At 47.0% G+C, this 18,789-nt stretch overlaps 1 protein-coding gene across 2 annotated transcripts in view; it reads left to right on the forward strand.

Annotated features, from left to right (window-relative positions):
- Positions 1-18,789, forward strand: part of LOC118399846 (cadherin-4-like) — a 244,939-nt gene that overhangs the window by 178,462 nt on the left and 47,688 nt on the right. For both annotated transcript variants that reach the window (XM_052473342.1, XM_052473341.1), the window contains one exon: positions 11,087-11,242. In XM_052473342.1, the coding sequence (XP_052329302.1) occupies positions 11,087-11,242 (156 nt within the window). The remainder of the gene's footprint in view (positions 1-11,086; positions 11,243-18,789) is intronic.

Raw genomic sequence — 18,789 nt, forward strand, 5'->3', positions numbered from 1 at the left:
TTATGTCAATTAGCCTATCAGAAGCTTCTAAAGCCATGACATAATTTTCTGGAATTTTCCTAGCTGTTTAAAGGCACAGTCAACTTAGTGTATGTAAACTTCTGACCCCACTGGAATTGTGATGCAGTGAATTATAAGTGAAATAAATTGTCTGTAAACAATTGTTGGAAACATGACTTATTAAACATGTTTATAAGGGAGATTACTGCATGACACATTGAGTAAACCCCTTCCCCTTATGAACAGAGGGGAAATTATCAGAGTGAAACCAACAGCCCCAGCATTCCTCTGCAGAGAGGTTTTCTGTGCAATTCATTCATGATCAATCTCAAGAAGTGTTGCTTTGGTGGCAATGGTTTACCATTGTGGTAGAATGCAATATGCTTCCGATGCCTTCACTGTCAAATAGATTTTTGCTCATGACAGAGGGAAGAGGAATAGAGTTTGAAAAACAGCTAGGCCTAAATAGATAGCAGATAGAGGGAGCAGAGAAATGAACGGGAGAAAAGGGGACAGTTGAGATAGGAGAAGAGAGGGAGATATAAGCCATTTGAAGAGCATAGTAAATCTGTGAGGTGAGAGAGAGCAGCATTAGTTTCAGGCCATTTGTGGCAGTCGCATCTCAACTGTCTCCTCCAGCACCTAAGACTGGACCCAATGAGCCACATCTGATGGAAACCAGTCCAAACGGGGTAAGATGAGCCTCTCTGCTTCGCTCTGTCCTCCCCACCAAACCTCACCACTGACTGCCAGTCAGACAGACACACCAAAGAACAAAATCGTGATAAAAGAAGGGATGAAAATAGGAGGTAAGGTTGTAAAAACACAGTCCTTGGGCAAAGCAGAAGAATGGACTGAGAGGGCCTTTGATTGAGGTCCTGGTATGTGAAGGCGAACGCCCACTCTGAAGTGGGTTGGAGCTGTAATCTGGACTGTGTCCTTTGGAAATGTATTACATTCTTTTCACCACGTCAAGAACAATGAGGCAGACACCAATCAGACTAGGCTCATGTTTTTCCTTTACTGAAGACAACCAATGATGCATAATATGAGACCTCGCCTCAGGGTAGGCTTTATGGAGTTATCAAGTTCAGTGTCGGTGCTTGGGTAAAATCACTGAGGAAGCCCCGCAAAGCCAGTAAACAAGCCATATTACAAATCAAATGTTTTTTTGTCACATGCGCCGAATACCTTCATCCTGCTTGTAGACTAGTCGACCGTCAATGCCATCCGCCTCTCTTTCATGTTGGCAAAACATGGCTCTGTCATACAGTACACAGTACACTTGTAGTTTTTGTTGTCATAGGCTACCTAGCTAAAATGCTTGCTAGCCTAACTTCCTCCCATGGGCAACAATGAACCAGCTACGTTAGCTAGCTAGTTAATGTGAACCTACTAGGCTACATATTGAACTTCAATCGTCTCAGGCCAGTGGCACAACATATTAATTTATGGTTAGATCAGAATTGCCATCAAAATCCACAAGTCCAAATCCCCATCTCCATCCATGGCTTAGGAAAGGGATGATTTAGCAAGCTGGCTACTGCAGGACATCAACACAAGCTAGCTACTGCAGGACATCAACACAAGCTAGCTACTGCAGGACATCAACACAAGCTAGCTACTGCAGGACATCAACACAAGCAGACCAGAAACTGAGAGGTTTTTCTGAAAATGATGTTTTGCAAAGGAAGTGATTTGAGTGGTCTGAAGCCAAATCCAAACTGGCCAAATGCTTGCTGGCACCAATCAATCAAATGCTACGGTGACAACATGTTGTACTCTTTTGGTCCAGACAGCAACAGATACCTGGGCTACACAGACTGAGACATATCATACGAATGAACAGAAAACAAAAATGTACTGTCTTTGCAGGACGTAACATTTCATGAGAAATGGATGACGCTGTACACAACTGTGCACCACTTCCAGGAACCCGTTTTGGCACTAAATTACACCCGGTTGTCTCTCGACTCAATAAACCTGGTGTTCAGTTCAGCAGCTGGAGTTGGTGTATGTGTGGGAGAGAATCATCTCTGTGGTAATGCTGTTTATTTAGAACCAGATAGGAACACTTTATTGGTTTATTAATACATTCATATTCCACTGTTATTTTAGCCTAGCATAATGTCTCTATGTCACCGCTAGTTTTTATTCAAAACTTAACATTAAAATGCATTAGGAAACTTGTATAGGATGTACGTGTGTGTGTGTGTGTGTGTGTGTGTGTGTGTGTGTGTGTGTGTGTGTGTGTGTGTGTGTGTGTGTGTGTGTGTGTGTGTGTGTGTGTGTGTGTGTGTGTGTGTGTGTGTGTGTGTGTGTGTGTGTCCGCTTGCGCCTGCACGTGTGTGTCCTAAGTGCTTGTGCCTGTATTTGCAGCATCCCAGTTGGACAATTAGAGGGTGACAGTCCCATTACTGCGGACCTAGCTGTACAAAGGCATTGCCTCCACTGACTGACAGAGAGCTCTGCCCCTCACTAAATAACTGTCAGCCTGCAGTCCTCAGCCTTGACCCCTCTGGCAGCCTCCCTCGGAGACACACAATGCCACTCCTGAGCCCTCATTGGCAGGCCTTGCACCTCCCACAGCCAAACCAAAAAATCCATTCAGCTCCTGGCTCCACCTGATTCGCCAGGCTTTGGCTGCCCACAGCTTGCCAATAGGGCACCAATGTAGCCTCAGGGTGTTGGTGATTGGCCGGAGTGGAAGTGTTGGTGCATTCTGCAGGTCTCCCAGGAATAGACTAGAGGAAGCAAATTGAGTCGTGGAAGTAGATTGGGCAATAGAAGGGAGGGAGGTTAGCAAGCAGTGGTGGAGGAAAACTGCAGCAGCAGCACAAACTCAACCTGCCCCCCCCCACACACACACTCCTCTTCCCCTTCTTCCTCCTCCTCCCCCACCAAACAGCAGCACAAACTCAACCTGCCCCCCCACACACACACACTCCTCTTCCCCTTCTTCCTCCTCCCCACCAAACAGCAGCACAAACTCAACCTGCCCCCCCCCACACACACACTCCTCTTCCCCTTCTTCCGCCTCCTCCCCACCAAACAGCAGCACAAACTCAACCTGCCCCCCCCACACACACACTCCTCTTCCCCTTCTTCCGCCTCCTCCCCCACCAAACAGCAGCACAAACTCAACCTGTCCCCCCACACACACACACACACACTCCTCTTCCCTTTCTTCCGCCTCCTCCCCCACCAAACAGCAGCACAAACTCAACCTGCCCCCCCACACACACACACACTCCTCTTCCCCTTCTTCCGCCTCCTCCCCCACCAAACAGCAGCACAAACTCAACCTGTCCCCCCACACACACACACACTCCTCTTCCCCTTCTTCCTCCTCCTCCCCCACCAAACAGCAGCACAAACCCAACCTGCCCCCCCACACACACTCCTCTTCCCCTTCTTCCTCCTCCTCCCCCACCAAACAGCAGCACAAACTCAACCTGCCCCCCACACACACACACTCCTCTTCCCCTTCTTCCTCCTCCTCCCCCCACCAAACAGCAGCACAAACTCAACCTGCCCCCCCACACACACACTCACACACTCCTCTTCCCCTTCTTCCTCCTCCTCCCCCCACCAAACAGCAGCACAAACTCAACCTGCCCCCCCACACACACACACTCCTCTTCCCCTTCTTCCTCCTCCCCCACCAAACAGCAGCACAAACTCAACCTGCCCCCCCACACACACACACTCCTCTTCCCCTTCTTCCTCCTCCTCCCCCACCAAACAGCAGCACAAACTCAACCTGCCCCCCCACACACACACACACACTCCTCTTCCCCTTCTTCCTCCTCCTCCCCACCAAACAGCAGCACGAACTCAACCTGCCCCCCCACACACACACATACACACACACTCCTCTTCCCCTTCTTCCTCTTCCTCCCCACCAAACAGCAGCACAAACTCAACCTGCCCCCCACACACACACACACACACACCTCTTTCCCCTTCTTCCTCCTCCTCCCCCACCAAACAGCAGCACAAAGTCAACCTGCCCCCCCACACACACACTCCTCTTCCCCTTCTTCCTCCTCCTCCCCACCAAACAGCAGCACAAACTCAACCTGCCCCCCCCACACACACACACACTCCTCTTCCCCACCACACAGCAGCACGAACTCAACCTGCCCCCCACACACACATACACACACACTCCTCTTCCCCTTCTTCCTCCTCCTCCCCCACCAAACAGCAGCACAAACTCAACCTGCTCCCCCCCCACACACACACACTCCTCTTCCCCTTCTTCCTCCTCCTCCCCCACCAAACAGCAGCACAAACTCAACCTGCCCCCCCCCACACACACACTCCTCTTCCCCTTCTTCCTCCTCCTCCCCCACCAAACAGCAGCACAAACTCAACCTGCCCCCCCCACACACACACTCCTCTTCCCCTTCTTCCTCCTCCTCCCCCACCAAACAGCAGCACAAACTCAACCTGCCCCCCACACACACACTCCTCTTCCCCTTCTTCCTCCTCCTCCCCCACCAAACGGCAGCACAAACCCAACCTGTCCCCCCCCACACACTCCTCTTCCCCTTCTTCCTCCTCCTCCCCCACCAAACAGCAGCACAAACCCAACCTGTCCCCCCACACACTCCTCTTCCCCTTCTTCCTCCTCCTCCCCCACCAAACAGCAGCACAAACTCAACCTGCCCCCCCACACACACACTCCTCTTCCCCTTCTTCCTCCTCCTCCCCCACCAAACAGCAGCACAAACTCAACCTGTCCCCCCCCACACACACACACACACTCCTCTTCCCCTTCTTCCTCCTCCTCCCCCACCAAACAGCAGCACAAACTCAACCTGCCCCCCACACACACACACACTCCTCTTCCCCTTCTTCCTCCTCCTCCCCCACCAAACAGCAGCACTAACTCAACCTGCCCCCCGCCCCCACACACACACACTTCTCTTCCCCTTCTTCCTCCTCCTCCCCCACCAAACAGCAGCACAAACCCAACCTGCCCCCCCCACACACTCCTCTTCCCCTTCTTCCTCCTCCTCCCCCACCAAACAGCAGCAGCCACATCTTTACTCTAATTATACATAGTGTGTTTCCCTGTACGGCCGTCTCCTGGGATCTGCCTATTGTCCTTGTGTTAAGAAACCTCAGGGACCGGGAAGAAAGCAGCCATTTAACGAGTCATCTGTCTCCAGGGCCCTCTGTCTTTATGTTGTGGAGAGAGAAAAAAGCAGTGTTGCCCTCTGCCTCATCCATTCAGCCTGGAGAGCACGGGAATGTGGCTGGCTTTATACTGCAGTCTGACCTGCAGGCAGAATGTGTGTCTGTTTCTACTCTATTCTTCCTGGATGGGGATGATTGTTAATGCAGAGAGGCCACTGGTCTATTTCAACAAAGTTCTTGCTGGCTTCTCTGATCTTTGATCTAAATTGGCCGGCTAATGTAATAATTGGGGTTGTTAGTCTGTTTTTAATTTCCATTCATATTTGTACTCTTTCTAATCATCCCCTCTACTCCACGTTCTGCACCTCCGTCAGGGTAATGGTATGTTTGTGTGCATGCGCTTGCGTGTGTCCGTGTGTGTTTGTGCCTGCGATACAATGGCCAAACCACCAATTTGTAGAATATTTCAGAGGAAGACCAGGTGTGGGAAAAAAATGTATATGTCAAGAAATCTGTTTTGCAACAAGGTTACTCTCAAGCTCAGAGCCTCTCGGTGAAGACATGAAGTCTCTCTGAAAGCATGTCTTTAATGTGATGGTGTTTGTATTGGGAAAGTGCTGCCGCCGCTGTAAAGCGTAAATGGAGCCTGTTTATGTGATACGGCTATGAGGTTGGAGATGTGTCTCTGAAGTTGTTTTCTCTCCTGTTACTTCACCTCTTTGATTTTTTTACCTAACACTATCTCCCTAGTGGTTAGTGTGTTTGATTACCAGAGCCGGCAAGTAGAACAACCTGTTGATGTGCCATTGAGCAAGGCACTAAAACCCAATTTGTTCCAGGGACGCCGTACTACTATGGCTGACCCTGTAAAACAACATATTTCACTGCACCTATCTGGTGTTTGTGACGATACATTTCTGTTGCTGTATTTTGGGGGTGTTTCTTCTCTTCTCTTACCCTAGATCAAAGCATCTCTTAGGGAGACAAGTTGAACACACAAAGAAGTAGACCTATGCATCATGTCCCCACATATCTTTCACGTATTCTTCACATAACTTTTCACTGAGATAAAGTCATGGATATTTGGCCAATTATTGCAGTAGAGGATTAGGCCAAGTTGCTCTGTGGGATGAGAGGATTTAGCTCAATAGGACATTGTGTGTGGAGTAGAATGGAGTAGAATGCCTGAGTGTGAATGCCAATAGCAGACCAGGAATACCTCCTCGTCAGGTGGCTACTACTGCTCATTTATATTGATGGAGCTCCTCTCTGTGGTACCTGTTCAGGGAAGGATGGAGGGAAAGAGAGGGAGAGAGAGCGGGGGCAGAGAGGGAACAGAGGGGAGAGAGAGGAGAGGGGGTAACGAAGGAGGGGGAGCAGAAACTAAAATCCATATTTCAGTGCCCTGGTACTGTGCTTTGTTCATTTCCCATTCAGCTTCCGATCCATAATGGAGTACCCTGTGTGCAGAGCCGCAGACACAGCTGTTCTTTATGGGATCAGGGATAACTGTGTGCGACTGTGGCTGTCAGTGGCTCTCACTTGAGAGATATTAAACCTGAGCTCAGTGCAGCTCCTTCTCCAGCCATACCTCCACTATGACTATTTAAAACAATATCTCAAGAATTCATTTTGTTTTCCAGTGGCACTAAACTGGCATGTTTTTATATGCTCGCATTCTTTCATGTAAGGTTGTTATTTTACTTTGTGTGAGGACGGAAAACTTTGAAGGCTGGCAAAACTTGAGCTTTGAATATCGCCTCGTTGGTATTTTATTTCAGTCTGTTCAGTCTCTCTCTCTCTCTCTCTCTCTCTCTCTCTCTCTCTCTCTCTCTCTCTACCTCCACCCCTCTCTCTACCTCCACCCATCTCTGTCACTTTGTTTGTAATAAATGCCCTATGCTAGAATCTGAATTTCTCTATCATCAAAACCAGAGATATCTTTTCTGTCAGCTCTTTGAAGACAGACAAGCATACAGCAGGAAAGATCACAGCAAGACAACACTTAAAATTAGGTGGAGTCAAACAAAGCATGTACTTTTGCTATTTCCCTGATGTTGAACAAAAGGAACAAAGAGGTTGAATGAAAAAAGGATGCATCATCAAAATGAAATGGCTTTGCACAAAACAGAGATGATTCAGGGATTCCTGTGCTTCTCTGGGATTTCATTTTTCTCGTACTCTATACTGTCTTTGAATATCACTTCAATCATGTAGCGTTTATCAAAGACATTAGACGCCCCTATGAGGAAGTATCCATCCTGGTCACTGCCCTGTATGATCGCCTGTAGTGCCCCCTAAAGGAAAGCCTGTGAACAGCAATCGTATTCTCACTATTCTGACTGCTGACCAAACTATCTATGTCGCAAGTATTTTAGACATTTGTTTGTGTGTGCATGTGCATCTAAGAGAGAGACAGAGTCTTGCAGAGAGACAGAGGGAAGTTGAGAGAATAAGTGGGAAAAGGGAAGGAGAGCGTTAAACTTTCCAGTCAGACAGTGAGAATAAATGGTGGTGTCGCATATAATTCCCATTAAAGCCATGCAGATATTTGCAGAGAGCTCTTAATTAGGGGTGACAGTTGTGACGGCTGCAGTGTGACAGAGAGGTACCCAGAAGGCTTAGTCTTCTCCTGTCTCCTGATTGGCTGGCATTGCCCGATCTGTCTGTCATCACCCCCTCTTACTATCCAACGCACGGTCACAACGTTTCAGGGCTGACGGTAACTGTGCAACTAATAAACACCTCTGTTTCTTATCCCTTTGACTCTCTCTGTGTGTACTGTTGAGGTGCCACCTCAGACTAGTGCTACTTTATCTTTCTCCGCGGTAGAGAGTGGTACAGAGCAGTGACCCTTTTAATGACAATGTTAGCTAGTAAGGGTTACAACATTCTCCCTTCTATTTACACTTTACACCAGGGTATCCCAAACCCGGTTCTGCCCCCCTCCCAACCTAGGCAAGTCAGTTAAGAACAAAATTCTTATTTACAATGACGGCCTACAAAAACAAGGAGAGAGTGGTCATAGAATGAAGGAAAGTGTGTAAACCTCAGATTCACATTTTATATATGACATTAGCCTGTAGCACACCTTGCTGAATGTATCTGTCCACAAGGTCTTTCTTTGTTGATTCATTTATTTCTAGGCTCTTGTGAATAATTTGAGGATGGGAAAATCCAATGTTGAACGAGACAGAAATAAGATGACCAACATCAACTAAACATCAAATTACTCCCTATCAGTGTAGACATCAAATGGACAGGCGCAATCATAAACACTTGAATCAATTAAATGGGCAGACCGAAAGTTCCCACTCGTGAACTAATTAGAGGCACAGCAGCGCTAAATCAATGGAAATGTATTCCTTTAGATTCTGTCTGTGTTTTGCTGCCTCTCCCTCTCTTTCTCCCTGGAGAGTTAAACAGAATGCTAATTTCTCATCTGATTCTTCATCTGTCCACAGTTGACAGTAATTAAGGCAGTCACTCTTAAAGAACTACAAATGTGTCACTTATCAGATATCTGTTCTGTCAGACACAGAACCAACCCGTCCTTTACATCTTCTAGTATGTCCCGTCGAGGAGAGAGAGAGAGAGAGAGAGACGGAAGGATAGAAAAGCTGCCTTTCATCATTAGCGCTCCATTCAAACAACTCAATTGAGCAGTCGTCACTCAGGGGAGTCCCAGGACTCTGAGATTCCGCACCTCTTCATTTATTCAATTTATCGATACAACGAGTGTTCGTTAAGAGACACTCGAAGAATGTGACACCTGGTCTCAGGTGGCCTTAAAGTGGAATTCTAAGCAGCTAGAAGCAAAGGCGAAGTGCCATGTGAAAGCTTCCTTCCTCTTGGGTCTATTAAACTTAACATGTCATCAACACAGCGTGGCTTTGATGTTCTGTGAAGAGACCGCATGCCTGGGTGTGGAATCTGTGGATGCGGATCCAAGGCGTGCGGAAATTTCAGATGGCGGCCTCCTGAATGATTCAACTGAAATAGTAATTTTGATGCACACGTTAGAGCCCCCAGAGTGAATCCTTTACCTGTCAAACATTTCAGTACACACAGACATGGGTGCCTACAGAGCTGCCTCATTTGTACACAGGGGGGAAATACTGTTGTCTGTAGACATTCCCGCTCTGTTAAAGAATTCTGTACCTTTCCACAACTAGAATGTGTGTTTTACTAATATATTTGGCATTTTTTTGGGATAGGGAAGAATATACAGCCTCTGCACATTGCTCAACTCTTAATAGAGGTGATATTATTACAAGGAAGCAGTATGTGTGAGCAATCTGTTATTCTACATATCCTCTCTCTGAAACGCATTTGAGATTGAAATTCCAGTGCTGCGTAGCCACATCCAGTCAGTGTGACAAGAGATGTGGGTCTGTGGGTGGAGAGGAATAAGTCTGATTAGATGGGGAGAGTAATCATCACAGAACAGCGCTTCCAGTCAGTCAGTCAGTCAGTCACACTGATCAGAGTTGCCTGAGTGCTTTGATAGATAACGGCTGCAATAAAATGCCCTACTGCCCACACACGATCTCAGAAAGATGAAGTGTTACACACAACACATGTACAGGTAGCTGACAAAATAATGGAACCACTTGAGTAAATGCGGGATGCAAGGTATACTGAAAGCAGATGCTTCCACACAGGTGTGGTTCCTGAGTTACTAAGCAATTAACATCCCATCATGTATAAAAATGCCAGATGAGCATGAAAACAATGTAAACCCTATGCCAAATGTTGGAATTCCTATTGGAAGAACGGTGTCTCATCCCTCAATAGAGTTCCAGACACTTGTAGAATCTATGCCAAGGAGCATTGAAGATGTTCTGGTTCATGGTGGCCCAACGCCCTATTAAGACACTTTATGTTGGTGTTTCCTGTATTTTGGCAGTTACCTGTATATTAGCCATTATGTCTCCTATTGGAATTGATTGCAAAGGGGAAAGATGACAATGGAAGCTCATGGAAAAGAGATTGCTGTGGCAGGTAGTGAGTGAATTTAAGATGGATGTGTAGGAAATTAAGAGAAGGGTATCATGTTCAAACAGAGAAATGTTTTATGCAAAAGCCAGTTGCCGGTCGTCGGATGAAGTAATTTCATTTTCACGCATGATTTCCAGCCCCGCAGACCAGGAAAATTGCATAGGAGAGAGAGAGAGGATTTATTTTTACAATTTGAATATGTGATTACTCCTCCCGACTTGTTACCGTGGAGATGGTTCAATCCCCTCAGAGACAAAAAAATAATAATCTCTAAACGTAAAAACACAAACAGTTTGCCCTAAAAAAAACATATGCAAATTCAGAGAAAATTGTCTAAACTTTCCACCACTTAAAAGTAGATGAAATCTAATCTTCAATATGCCATCTCACCTGCGCTACACCTCTCAGAACCAATTATCACAAGCAGACAGATTTCTCTTTTGCACGTTAGCTCTAACTTGCACATTTACCAACTCTTCCTTTGAGTTCAGTCCTCAAAGGGCTTCTTTGTAACGAAGTGTTAGGCTGATCAGAGCAGATGCATGCCTCACCGTACATCTTCTTTAGTATCATACATTTCATCATATTCCCTGTCAAGTGCTCTTGACAGTTTTAGATTGTGACTCACTTGAATCTTCATGACCAACCTTGGAACCTTGAGGCTCTCATTCAATCTAAACTGTCAGATAAGTCAAAACAACACAGGGTGATATTCTATGTCGTGCTGCAGATGCTTTTATCCAATGTGACTTACAGTCGTGTGGAAACATTCTACGTATGGGTTGTCCCGGGAATCGATCCCACTACCCTGGCATTACAAGTAAAAGGCTCTACCGACTGAGCTACAAAGGACCACAAATATCGCCCTGTACCCTTTCTGAGCCGTGCTTGTCTCATACAACGTTTAATGCATAGTGTTTATATCTCCCTCTGCCAGATCCGCTCGGACCAGGACCTGGAGAAGGGGATCCGCTACAGCATCACTGGAGCAGGGGCGGACCAGCCTCCCATTGACGTGTACAACATTGACCCTGTGCACGGCAAGATGTTTGTCACCAGACCCCTGGACAGAGAGGAGAGGGCCTCCTACCATGTGAGTTACATTGCTTGTTACTGTCCCTCCACTCATCTGTCTGTCCGTCCGTCTGTCTGTGCAGGGTGGCTGCCGTAATTCACAGTGACACAGTAATGGCAGGCAAACATTACACAATTTTGCCACGAATTCGCCACGTTTTTGCCACTGCAAAACAAATGTTCCAACAAATGTTCTATGAACTTGGGCTAGGATCAGTACGTCGGGACTCGTGTAGTTTGAGAGGGTCAAGGACGCACCGATGATGGCTGTTCCGTTCTCCAGACTCCTGTCGGATATCTGACATGTCCAATATTTTGATATTTTGGTCATGCATCTTGTATTATGAGCAGTGCTACCACGCGATTGAGCAAGGACTGCTGCCAATGGCCAATGAGGGTTCAGCACGTTAGACCAAAACAATGATGGCGAAGAGGAAAGCGACAACAACACGCACCGTGTGGACCGAGGTGATGGAAGACATATTGGTGGTGCTGTGGAGAGAACGCAGCTGCCTTTTCAATTGGCGAGTTCCTCTTTGAATATTTTAGACCATTCCATTGGTCCTTAATTGAAATCGCCACACACCTGGGGCACCGGGCCATGCAAAACAAACACCACCAATATTACATCCGCATCCTACCAGGACTCCTACCATGACAGAAACCAAAAAGATCATTTCATGTTATCATTATTATTTCATATTAAGTCCATATTCTGCGCCTCTGTCTCTTTTTTGATGTTTCGACACATAATAATGTAAACACTAATGAAGCAGCTCACAGTTTGCGTGCTGGCAAGGAAACCGCGTAATGTGAGCTGTTTTAGAAGTCGTGTAGTGTGTATTCTCAGCAAAAGACTGGGAATCACGAGTACTGCTGTCTCAGATTCCGAGTACTGCCCTTTACCAACACGGTCTGGTTTTGGCCCCGACTTTCCTTTCTGTGCGAAATGAAAGAAAGATGGCCTTGACAGAGCACAGATTTCTGCAGCCACTCAAGCTGTCAATTAGGCTAGATTGAGGTTTTTCAGCAGAGAGAGAGAGACGGCTTGGAAACGGAGTGTGTTCGTCTTCCACTGCTAATGAACAGGCGGTGTTCTGGGTGTTCTGTTTGGGGATCACACACATTGTCTACAGTTGCCTGTTTACCCCCATCAGACTGGAACATGTACCCCGTGAACTCTTACTGCACACTTCAGACATGCTCACAACATCTCATAACAATGTCCACTACCACATCAAAAAACACTTCACGTTCTGATAGCCCTACTGTAAACACGATTATATTACATGATTTGATTTACATTTTTGTTGGTTCCCAGTCCATATGGGCTTATTTATTTATTTTACTAGGCAAGTCAGTTAAGAACAACATTTTTATTTACAATGACAGCCTACCGGGGAACAGTGGGTTAGCTGCCTTGTTCAGGGGCAGAACGACAGATTTCTATCTTGTCAACTCGGTGATTACATCTAGCAACCTTTCGGTTACTGGCCCAACACTCTAACCACTAGGCTACCTGCCACCCTACAGTGCCTTGCGAAAGTATTCGGCCCCCTTGAACTTTGCGACCCTTTGCCACATTTCAGGCTTCAAACATAAAGATATAAAACTATTTTTTTGTGAAGAATCAACAACAAGTGGGACACAATCATGAAGTGGAACGACATTTATTGGATATTTCAAACTTTTTTAACAAATCAAAAACTGAAAAATTGGGCGTGCAAAATTATTCAGCCCCCTTAAGTTAATACTTTGTAGCGCCACCTTTTGCTGCGATAACAGCTGTAAGTCGCTTGGGGTATGTCTCTATCAGTTTTGCACATCGAGAGACTGAATTTTTTTCCCATTCCTCCTTGCAAAACAGCTCGAGCTCAGTGAGGTTGGATGGAGAGCATTTGTGAACAGCAGTTTTCAGTTCTTTCCACAGATTCTCGATTGGATTCAGGTCTGGACTTTGACTTGGCCATTCTAACACCTGGATATGTTTATTTTTGAACCATTCCATTGTAGATTTTGCTTTATGTTTTGGATCATTGTCTTGTTGGAAGACAAATCTCCGTCCCAGTCTCAGGTCTTTTGCAGACTCCATCAGGTTTTCTTCCAGAATGGTCCTGTATTTGGCTCCATCCATCTTCCCATCAATTTTAACCATCTTCCCTGTCCCTGCTGAAGAAAAGCAGGCCCAAACCATGATGCTGCCACCACCATGTTTGACAGTGGGGATGGCGTGTTCAGGGTGATGAGCTGTGTTGCTTTTACACCAAACATAACGTTTTGCATTGTTGCCAAAAAGTTCAATTTTGGTTTCATCTGACCAGAGCACCTTCTTCCACATGTTTGGTGTGTCTCCCAGGTGGCTTGTGGCAAACTTTAAACAACACTTTTTATGGATATCTTTAAGAAATGGCTTTCTTCTTGCCACTCTTCCATAAAGGCCAGATTTGTGCAATATACGACTGATTGTTGTCCTATGGATAGAGTCTCCCACCTCAGCTGTAGATCTCTGCAGTTCATCCAGAGTGATCATGGGCCTCTTGGCTGCATCTCTGATCAGTCTTCTCCCTGTATGAGCTGAAAGTTTAGAGGGACGGCCAGGTCTTGGTAGATTTGCAGTGGTCTGATACTCCTTCCATTTCAATATTATCGCTTGCACAGTGCTCCTTGGGATGTTTAAAGCTTGGGAAATCTTTTTGTATCCAAATCCGGCTTTAAACTTCTTCACAACAGTATCTCGGACCTGCTTGGTGTGTTCCTTGTTCTTCATGATGCTCTCTGCGCTTTTAACGGACCTCTGAGACTATCACAGTGCAGGTGCATTTATACGGAGACTTGATTACACACAGGTGGATTGTATTTATCATCATTAGTCATTTAGGTCAACATTGGATCATTCAGAGATCCTCACTGAACTTCTGGAGAGAGTTTGCTGCACTGAAAGTAAAGGGGCTGAATAATTTTGCACGCCCAATTTTTCAGTTTTTGATTTGTTAAAAAAGTTTGAAATATCCAATAAATGTCGTTCCACTTCATGATTGTGTCCCACTTGTTGTTGATTCTTCACAAAAAAATACAGTTTTATATCTTTATGTTTGAAGCATGAAATGTGGCAAAAGGTCGCAAAGTTCAAGGGGGCCGAATACTTTCGCAAGGCACTGTATATAACACAATATCAAGTATGTGTTACCTTAGTAAACCAGCTCATAATTTTCTTTTGTTAATCCTAAAGACAGATTTAGCTTTATTACAAACACTTAAAACACGCAGTTCTCCATAACAGATTAGCAGCCAACTCTAAGATCCTGTCAGTCAGTAAGTCCAAGGCCCTCCCTGCTTTTTGCAGCTCTCTCATCTCCCCTTGGCCTGACTCACTCATCTCTCAGGGTTCCTATTGGTCCACTTAGTTCCAGATGAGGTCCTGTCTGTCATTACTTCTACAGTATCAATCACTATTCCAGAGTCTATCGTCTGTTGGAGGTGGGGGTCTAACCTGGCCAGGCTGGCCCCGTGGTGTCTGGTCTCTTTATGAGGCTGGTGGATGTTAGTACACCTGCTGCTACACCTCTTGGCATGGGAGGGATCAATAAGTCATACAGGTCCTTGGGTTCTTGTTAAGTTCTAGTGGACTGGACTGGCAACTGTAAACAACTATAAACAACCCTGAGCTTGAGAGGAGCCTGGTGTTAGAGCCTGGTGTTAGAGCCTGGTGTTAGAGCCTGGTGTTCGGTGCCTGGTGTTACCACTTGAGAGGAGCCTGGCGTTAGTGCCTGAGAGGAGCTTGGTGTTAGATCCTGGTGTTAGAACCTAAGATAATTCTGGTGTTACATCCTGAGAGGAGCCTGGTGTTAGAGCCTGTTGTTAAAACCTGAGAGGAGCCAGGTGTTAAAGCATGAGAGTAGCCTGGTGTTAGAACCAGGTGTTAAAGCATGAGAGTAGCCTGGTGTTAGAACCTGGTGTTAGAGCATGAGAGTAGCCTGATGTTAAAGTCTGAGAGGAGCCTAATGTTAGAGCCTGGTGTTAGAGCATGAGAGGAGCCTGGTGTTAGAGCCTGGTGTTAGAGCCTGGTGTTAGAGCCTGGTGTTAGAACCTGAGAGGAGCCTGGTGTTAGAACCTGAGGAGCCTGGTGTTAGAACCTGAGAGGAGCCTGGTGTTAGAACCTGGTGTTAGAGCATGAGAGTAGCCTGATGTTAAAGTCTGAGAGGAGCCTAATGTTAGAGCCTGGTGTTAGAGCATGAGAGGAGCCTGGTGTTAGAGCCTGGTGTTAGAGCCTGGTGTTAGAACCTGAGAGGAGCCTGGTGTTAGAACCTGAGGAGCCTGGTGTTAGAACCTGAGGAGCCTGGTGTTAGAACATGGTGTTAGAACCTGGTGTTAGACCCTGGTGTTGGAGCCTGGTGTTGGAGACTGAGAGGAGCCTAATGTTAGAGCCTGGTGTTAGAACCTGAGAGGAGCCTGGTGTTAGAACCTGGTGTTAGAGCATGAGAGTAGCCTGATGTTAAAGTCTGAGAGGAGCCTAATGTTAGAGTCTGGTGTTAGAGCATGAGAGGAGCCTGGTGTTAGAGCCTGGTGTTAGAGCCTGGTGTTAGAACCTGAGAGGAGCCTGGTGTTAGAACCTGAGGAGCCTGGTGTTAGAACCTGAGGAGCCTGGTGTTAGAACCTGGTGTTAGAACCTGGTGTTAGACCCTGGTGTTGGAGCCTGGTGTTGGAGCCTGAGAGGAGCCTAATGTTAGAGCCTGGTGTTAAAGTGTGAGAGGACCCTGGTGTTAGATCCTGGTGTTAGAACTTGAGAGGGGCCTAATGTTAGAGCCTGGTGTTAGACCCTGAGAGGAGCCTGGTGTTAAAGCCTGAGAGGAACCTGTTGTTAGAACCTGGCGTTAGAACCTGGTGTTAGAGCCTGAGAGGAGCCTGGTGTTAAAGCCAGAGGGGAGCGTAATGTTAGAGCCTGGTGTTAGCACCTGAGAGGAGCCTGGTGTTAGAACCTGGTGTTAGAGACTGAGAGGAGCCTGGTGTTAAAGCATGAGAGGAGCCTAATGTTAGAGCCTGGTGTTAGAACCTGAGAGGAGTCTAATGTTAGAGCCTGGTGTTAAAGCCTGAGAGGAGCCTGGTGTTAGATCCTGGTGTTAGAGCCTGAAAGGACCCTGATGTTAAAGTCTGAGAGGAGTCTAATGTTAGAGCCTGGTGTTAGAGCCTGAGAGGAGCCTGGCGTTAGATCCTGAGAGGAGCCTGGTGTTAGATCCTGAGAGGAGCCTAATGTTAGAGCCTGGTGTTAAAGCCTGAGGAGCCTGGTGTTAGAATCTGGTGTTAGAGCCTGAAAGGACCCTGATGTTAAAGTCTGAGAGGAGCCTAATGTTAGAGCCTGAGAGGAGCCTGGTTTTAGAGCCTGAGAGGAGCCTGGTGTTAGAACATGGTGTTAGAACCTGAGAAGAGCCTGGTGTTAGAACCTGGTGTTAGAGCCTGAAAGGACCCTGATGTTAAAGTCTGAGAGGAGCCTAATGTTAGAGCCTGGTGTTAAAGCCTGGTGTTAGCGCCTGAGAGGAGCCTGGTGTTAGAACCTGAGAGGAGCCTGGTGTTAGAACCTGGTGTTTGAGCCTGAGAGGAGCCTGATGTTAAAGCCTGAGAGGAGCCTAATGTTAGAGCCTGAGAGGAGCCTGGCGTTAGAACCTGAGAGGCGCATAATGTTAGAGCCTGGTGTTAAAGCCTGAGAGGAGCCTGGTGTTAGAATATGGTGTTAGAGCCTGAAAGGACCCTGATGTTAAAGTCTGAGAGGAGCCTAATGTTAGAGCCTGGTGTTAGAACCTGAGAGGAGCCTGGCGTTAGATCCTGAGAGGAGCCTGGTGTTAGAACCTGAGAGGAGCCTAATGTTAGAGCCTAATGTTAAAGCCTGAGAGGAGCCTGGTGTTAGAATCTGGTGTTCGATTCTGGTGTTAGAGCCTGAAAGGACCCTGATGTTAAAGTCTGAGAGGAGCCTAATGTTAGAGCCTGAGAGGAGCCTCGTGTTAGAGCCTGAGAGGAGCCTGGTGTTAGAACATGGTGTTAGATCCTGAAAGGACCCTGATGTTAAAGTCTGAGAGGAGCCTAATGTTAGCACAGGCCTTAGAGCCTGGTGTTAAAGCCTGGTGTTAGCGCCTGAGAGGAGCCTGGTGTTAGAACCTGGTGTTTGAGCCTGAGAGGAGCCTGATGTTAAAGCCTGAGAGGAGCCTAATGTTAGAGCCTGAGAGGAGCCTGGCGTTAGATCCTGAGAGGAGCCTGGTGTTAGAACCTGAGAGGAGCCTGGTGTTAGAGCCTGGTGTTAAAGCCTGAGAGGAGCCTGGTGTTAGAATATGGTGTTAGATTCTGGTGTTGGACCCTGATGTTAAAGTCTGAGAGGAGCCTAATGTTAGAGCCTGGTGTTAGAGCCTGAGAGGAGCCTGGTGTTAGATCCTGAGAGGAGCCTGGTGTTAGAACCTGAGAGGAGCCTAATGTTAGAGCCTGGTGTTAAAGCCTGAGAGGAGCCTGGTGTTAGAATATGGTGTTAGATTATGGTGTTAGAGCCTGAAAGGACCCTGATGTTAAAGTCTGAGAGGAGCCTAATGTTAGAGCCTGGTGTTAAAGCCTGGTGTTAGAGCCTGGTGTTAGAACCTGAGAGGAGCCTGGTGTTAGAACCTGATGTGTTAAAGCCTGAGAGGAGCCTAATGTTAGAGCCTGGTGTTACATCCTGAGAGGAGCCTGGTGTTAGAGACTGTTGTTAGAACCTGAGAGGAGCCTGGTGTTAGAGCCTAGTGTTAAAGCCTGAGAGGAGCCTGGTGTTGAGGACTGGTGTTGGAGCCTGAGAGGAGCCTGATAAAGTCTGAGAGGAGCCTGGTTTTAAGCCTGAGAGGAGCCTAATCTTAGAGCCTGGTGTTAGAGCCTGAGAGGAGCCTAATATTAGAGCCTGGTGTTAGAGCCTGAGAGGAGCCTGGTGTTAGAACCTGATATTGGAGCCTGGTGTTGGCGCTTGAAAGGAGCCTGATGTTAAAGTCTGAGAGGAGCCTAATGTTAGAGCCTGGTGTTAGAGCCTGAAAGGAGCCTGCATGTTAAAGTCTGAGAGGAGCCTAATGTTAGAGCCTGGTATTAGGGCCTGAGAGGAGCCTGGTGTTAAAGTCTGAGAGGAGCCTAATGTTAGAGCCTGGTGTTAGAGCCTGAAAGGAGCCTGATGTTAAAGTCTGAGAGGAGCCTAATGTTAGAGCCTGGTATTAGGGCCTGAAAGGAGCCTGCATGTTAAAGTCTGAGAGGAGCTTGGTGTTAGAGCCTGGTATTAGGGCCTGAGAGGAGCCTGGTGTTAGCGCCTGGTGTTAGCGCCTGGTGTTAGCACCTGGTGTTAGCACCTGGTGTTAGACACTGAGTGGAGCCTGGTGTTAGATCCTGGTGTTAGATATTGGTGGTAGAGCCTGGTGTCGGAGCCTGGTATTAGAGCATGAGAAGTTCCTTGTTTTAGTCACCTACTAGTTAAGAAAGTGAGAGCATCTTCACTCACAGTCAGTGTTAAGTCAATTAGCACTAGACTCTCACTTGATGAGTTACCTGTTGAGAACCTTCTCTGCTCTTGGGTTT

This window comes from Oncorhynchus keta, chromosome 21 (genome assembly GCF_023373465.1).
Source record: "Oncorhynchus keta strain PuntledgeMale-10-30-2019 chromosome 21, Oket_V2, whole genome shotgun sequence".
Classification (NCBI taxonomy): Eukaryota; Metazoa; Chordata; class Actinopteri; order Salmoniformes; family Salmonidae; genus Oncorhynchus; species Oncorhynchus keta.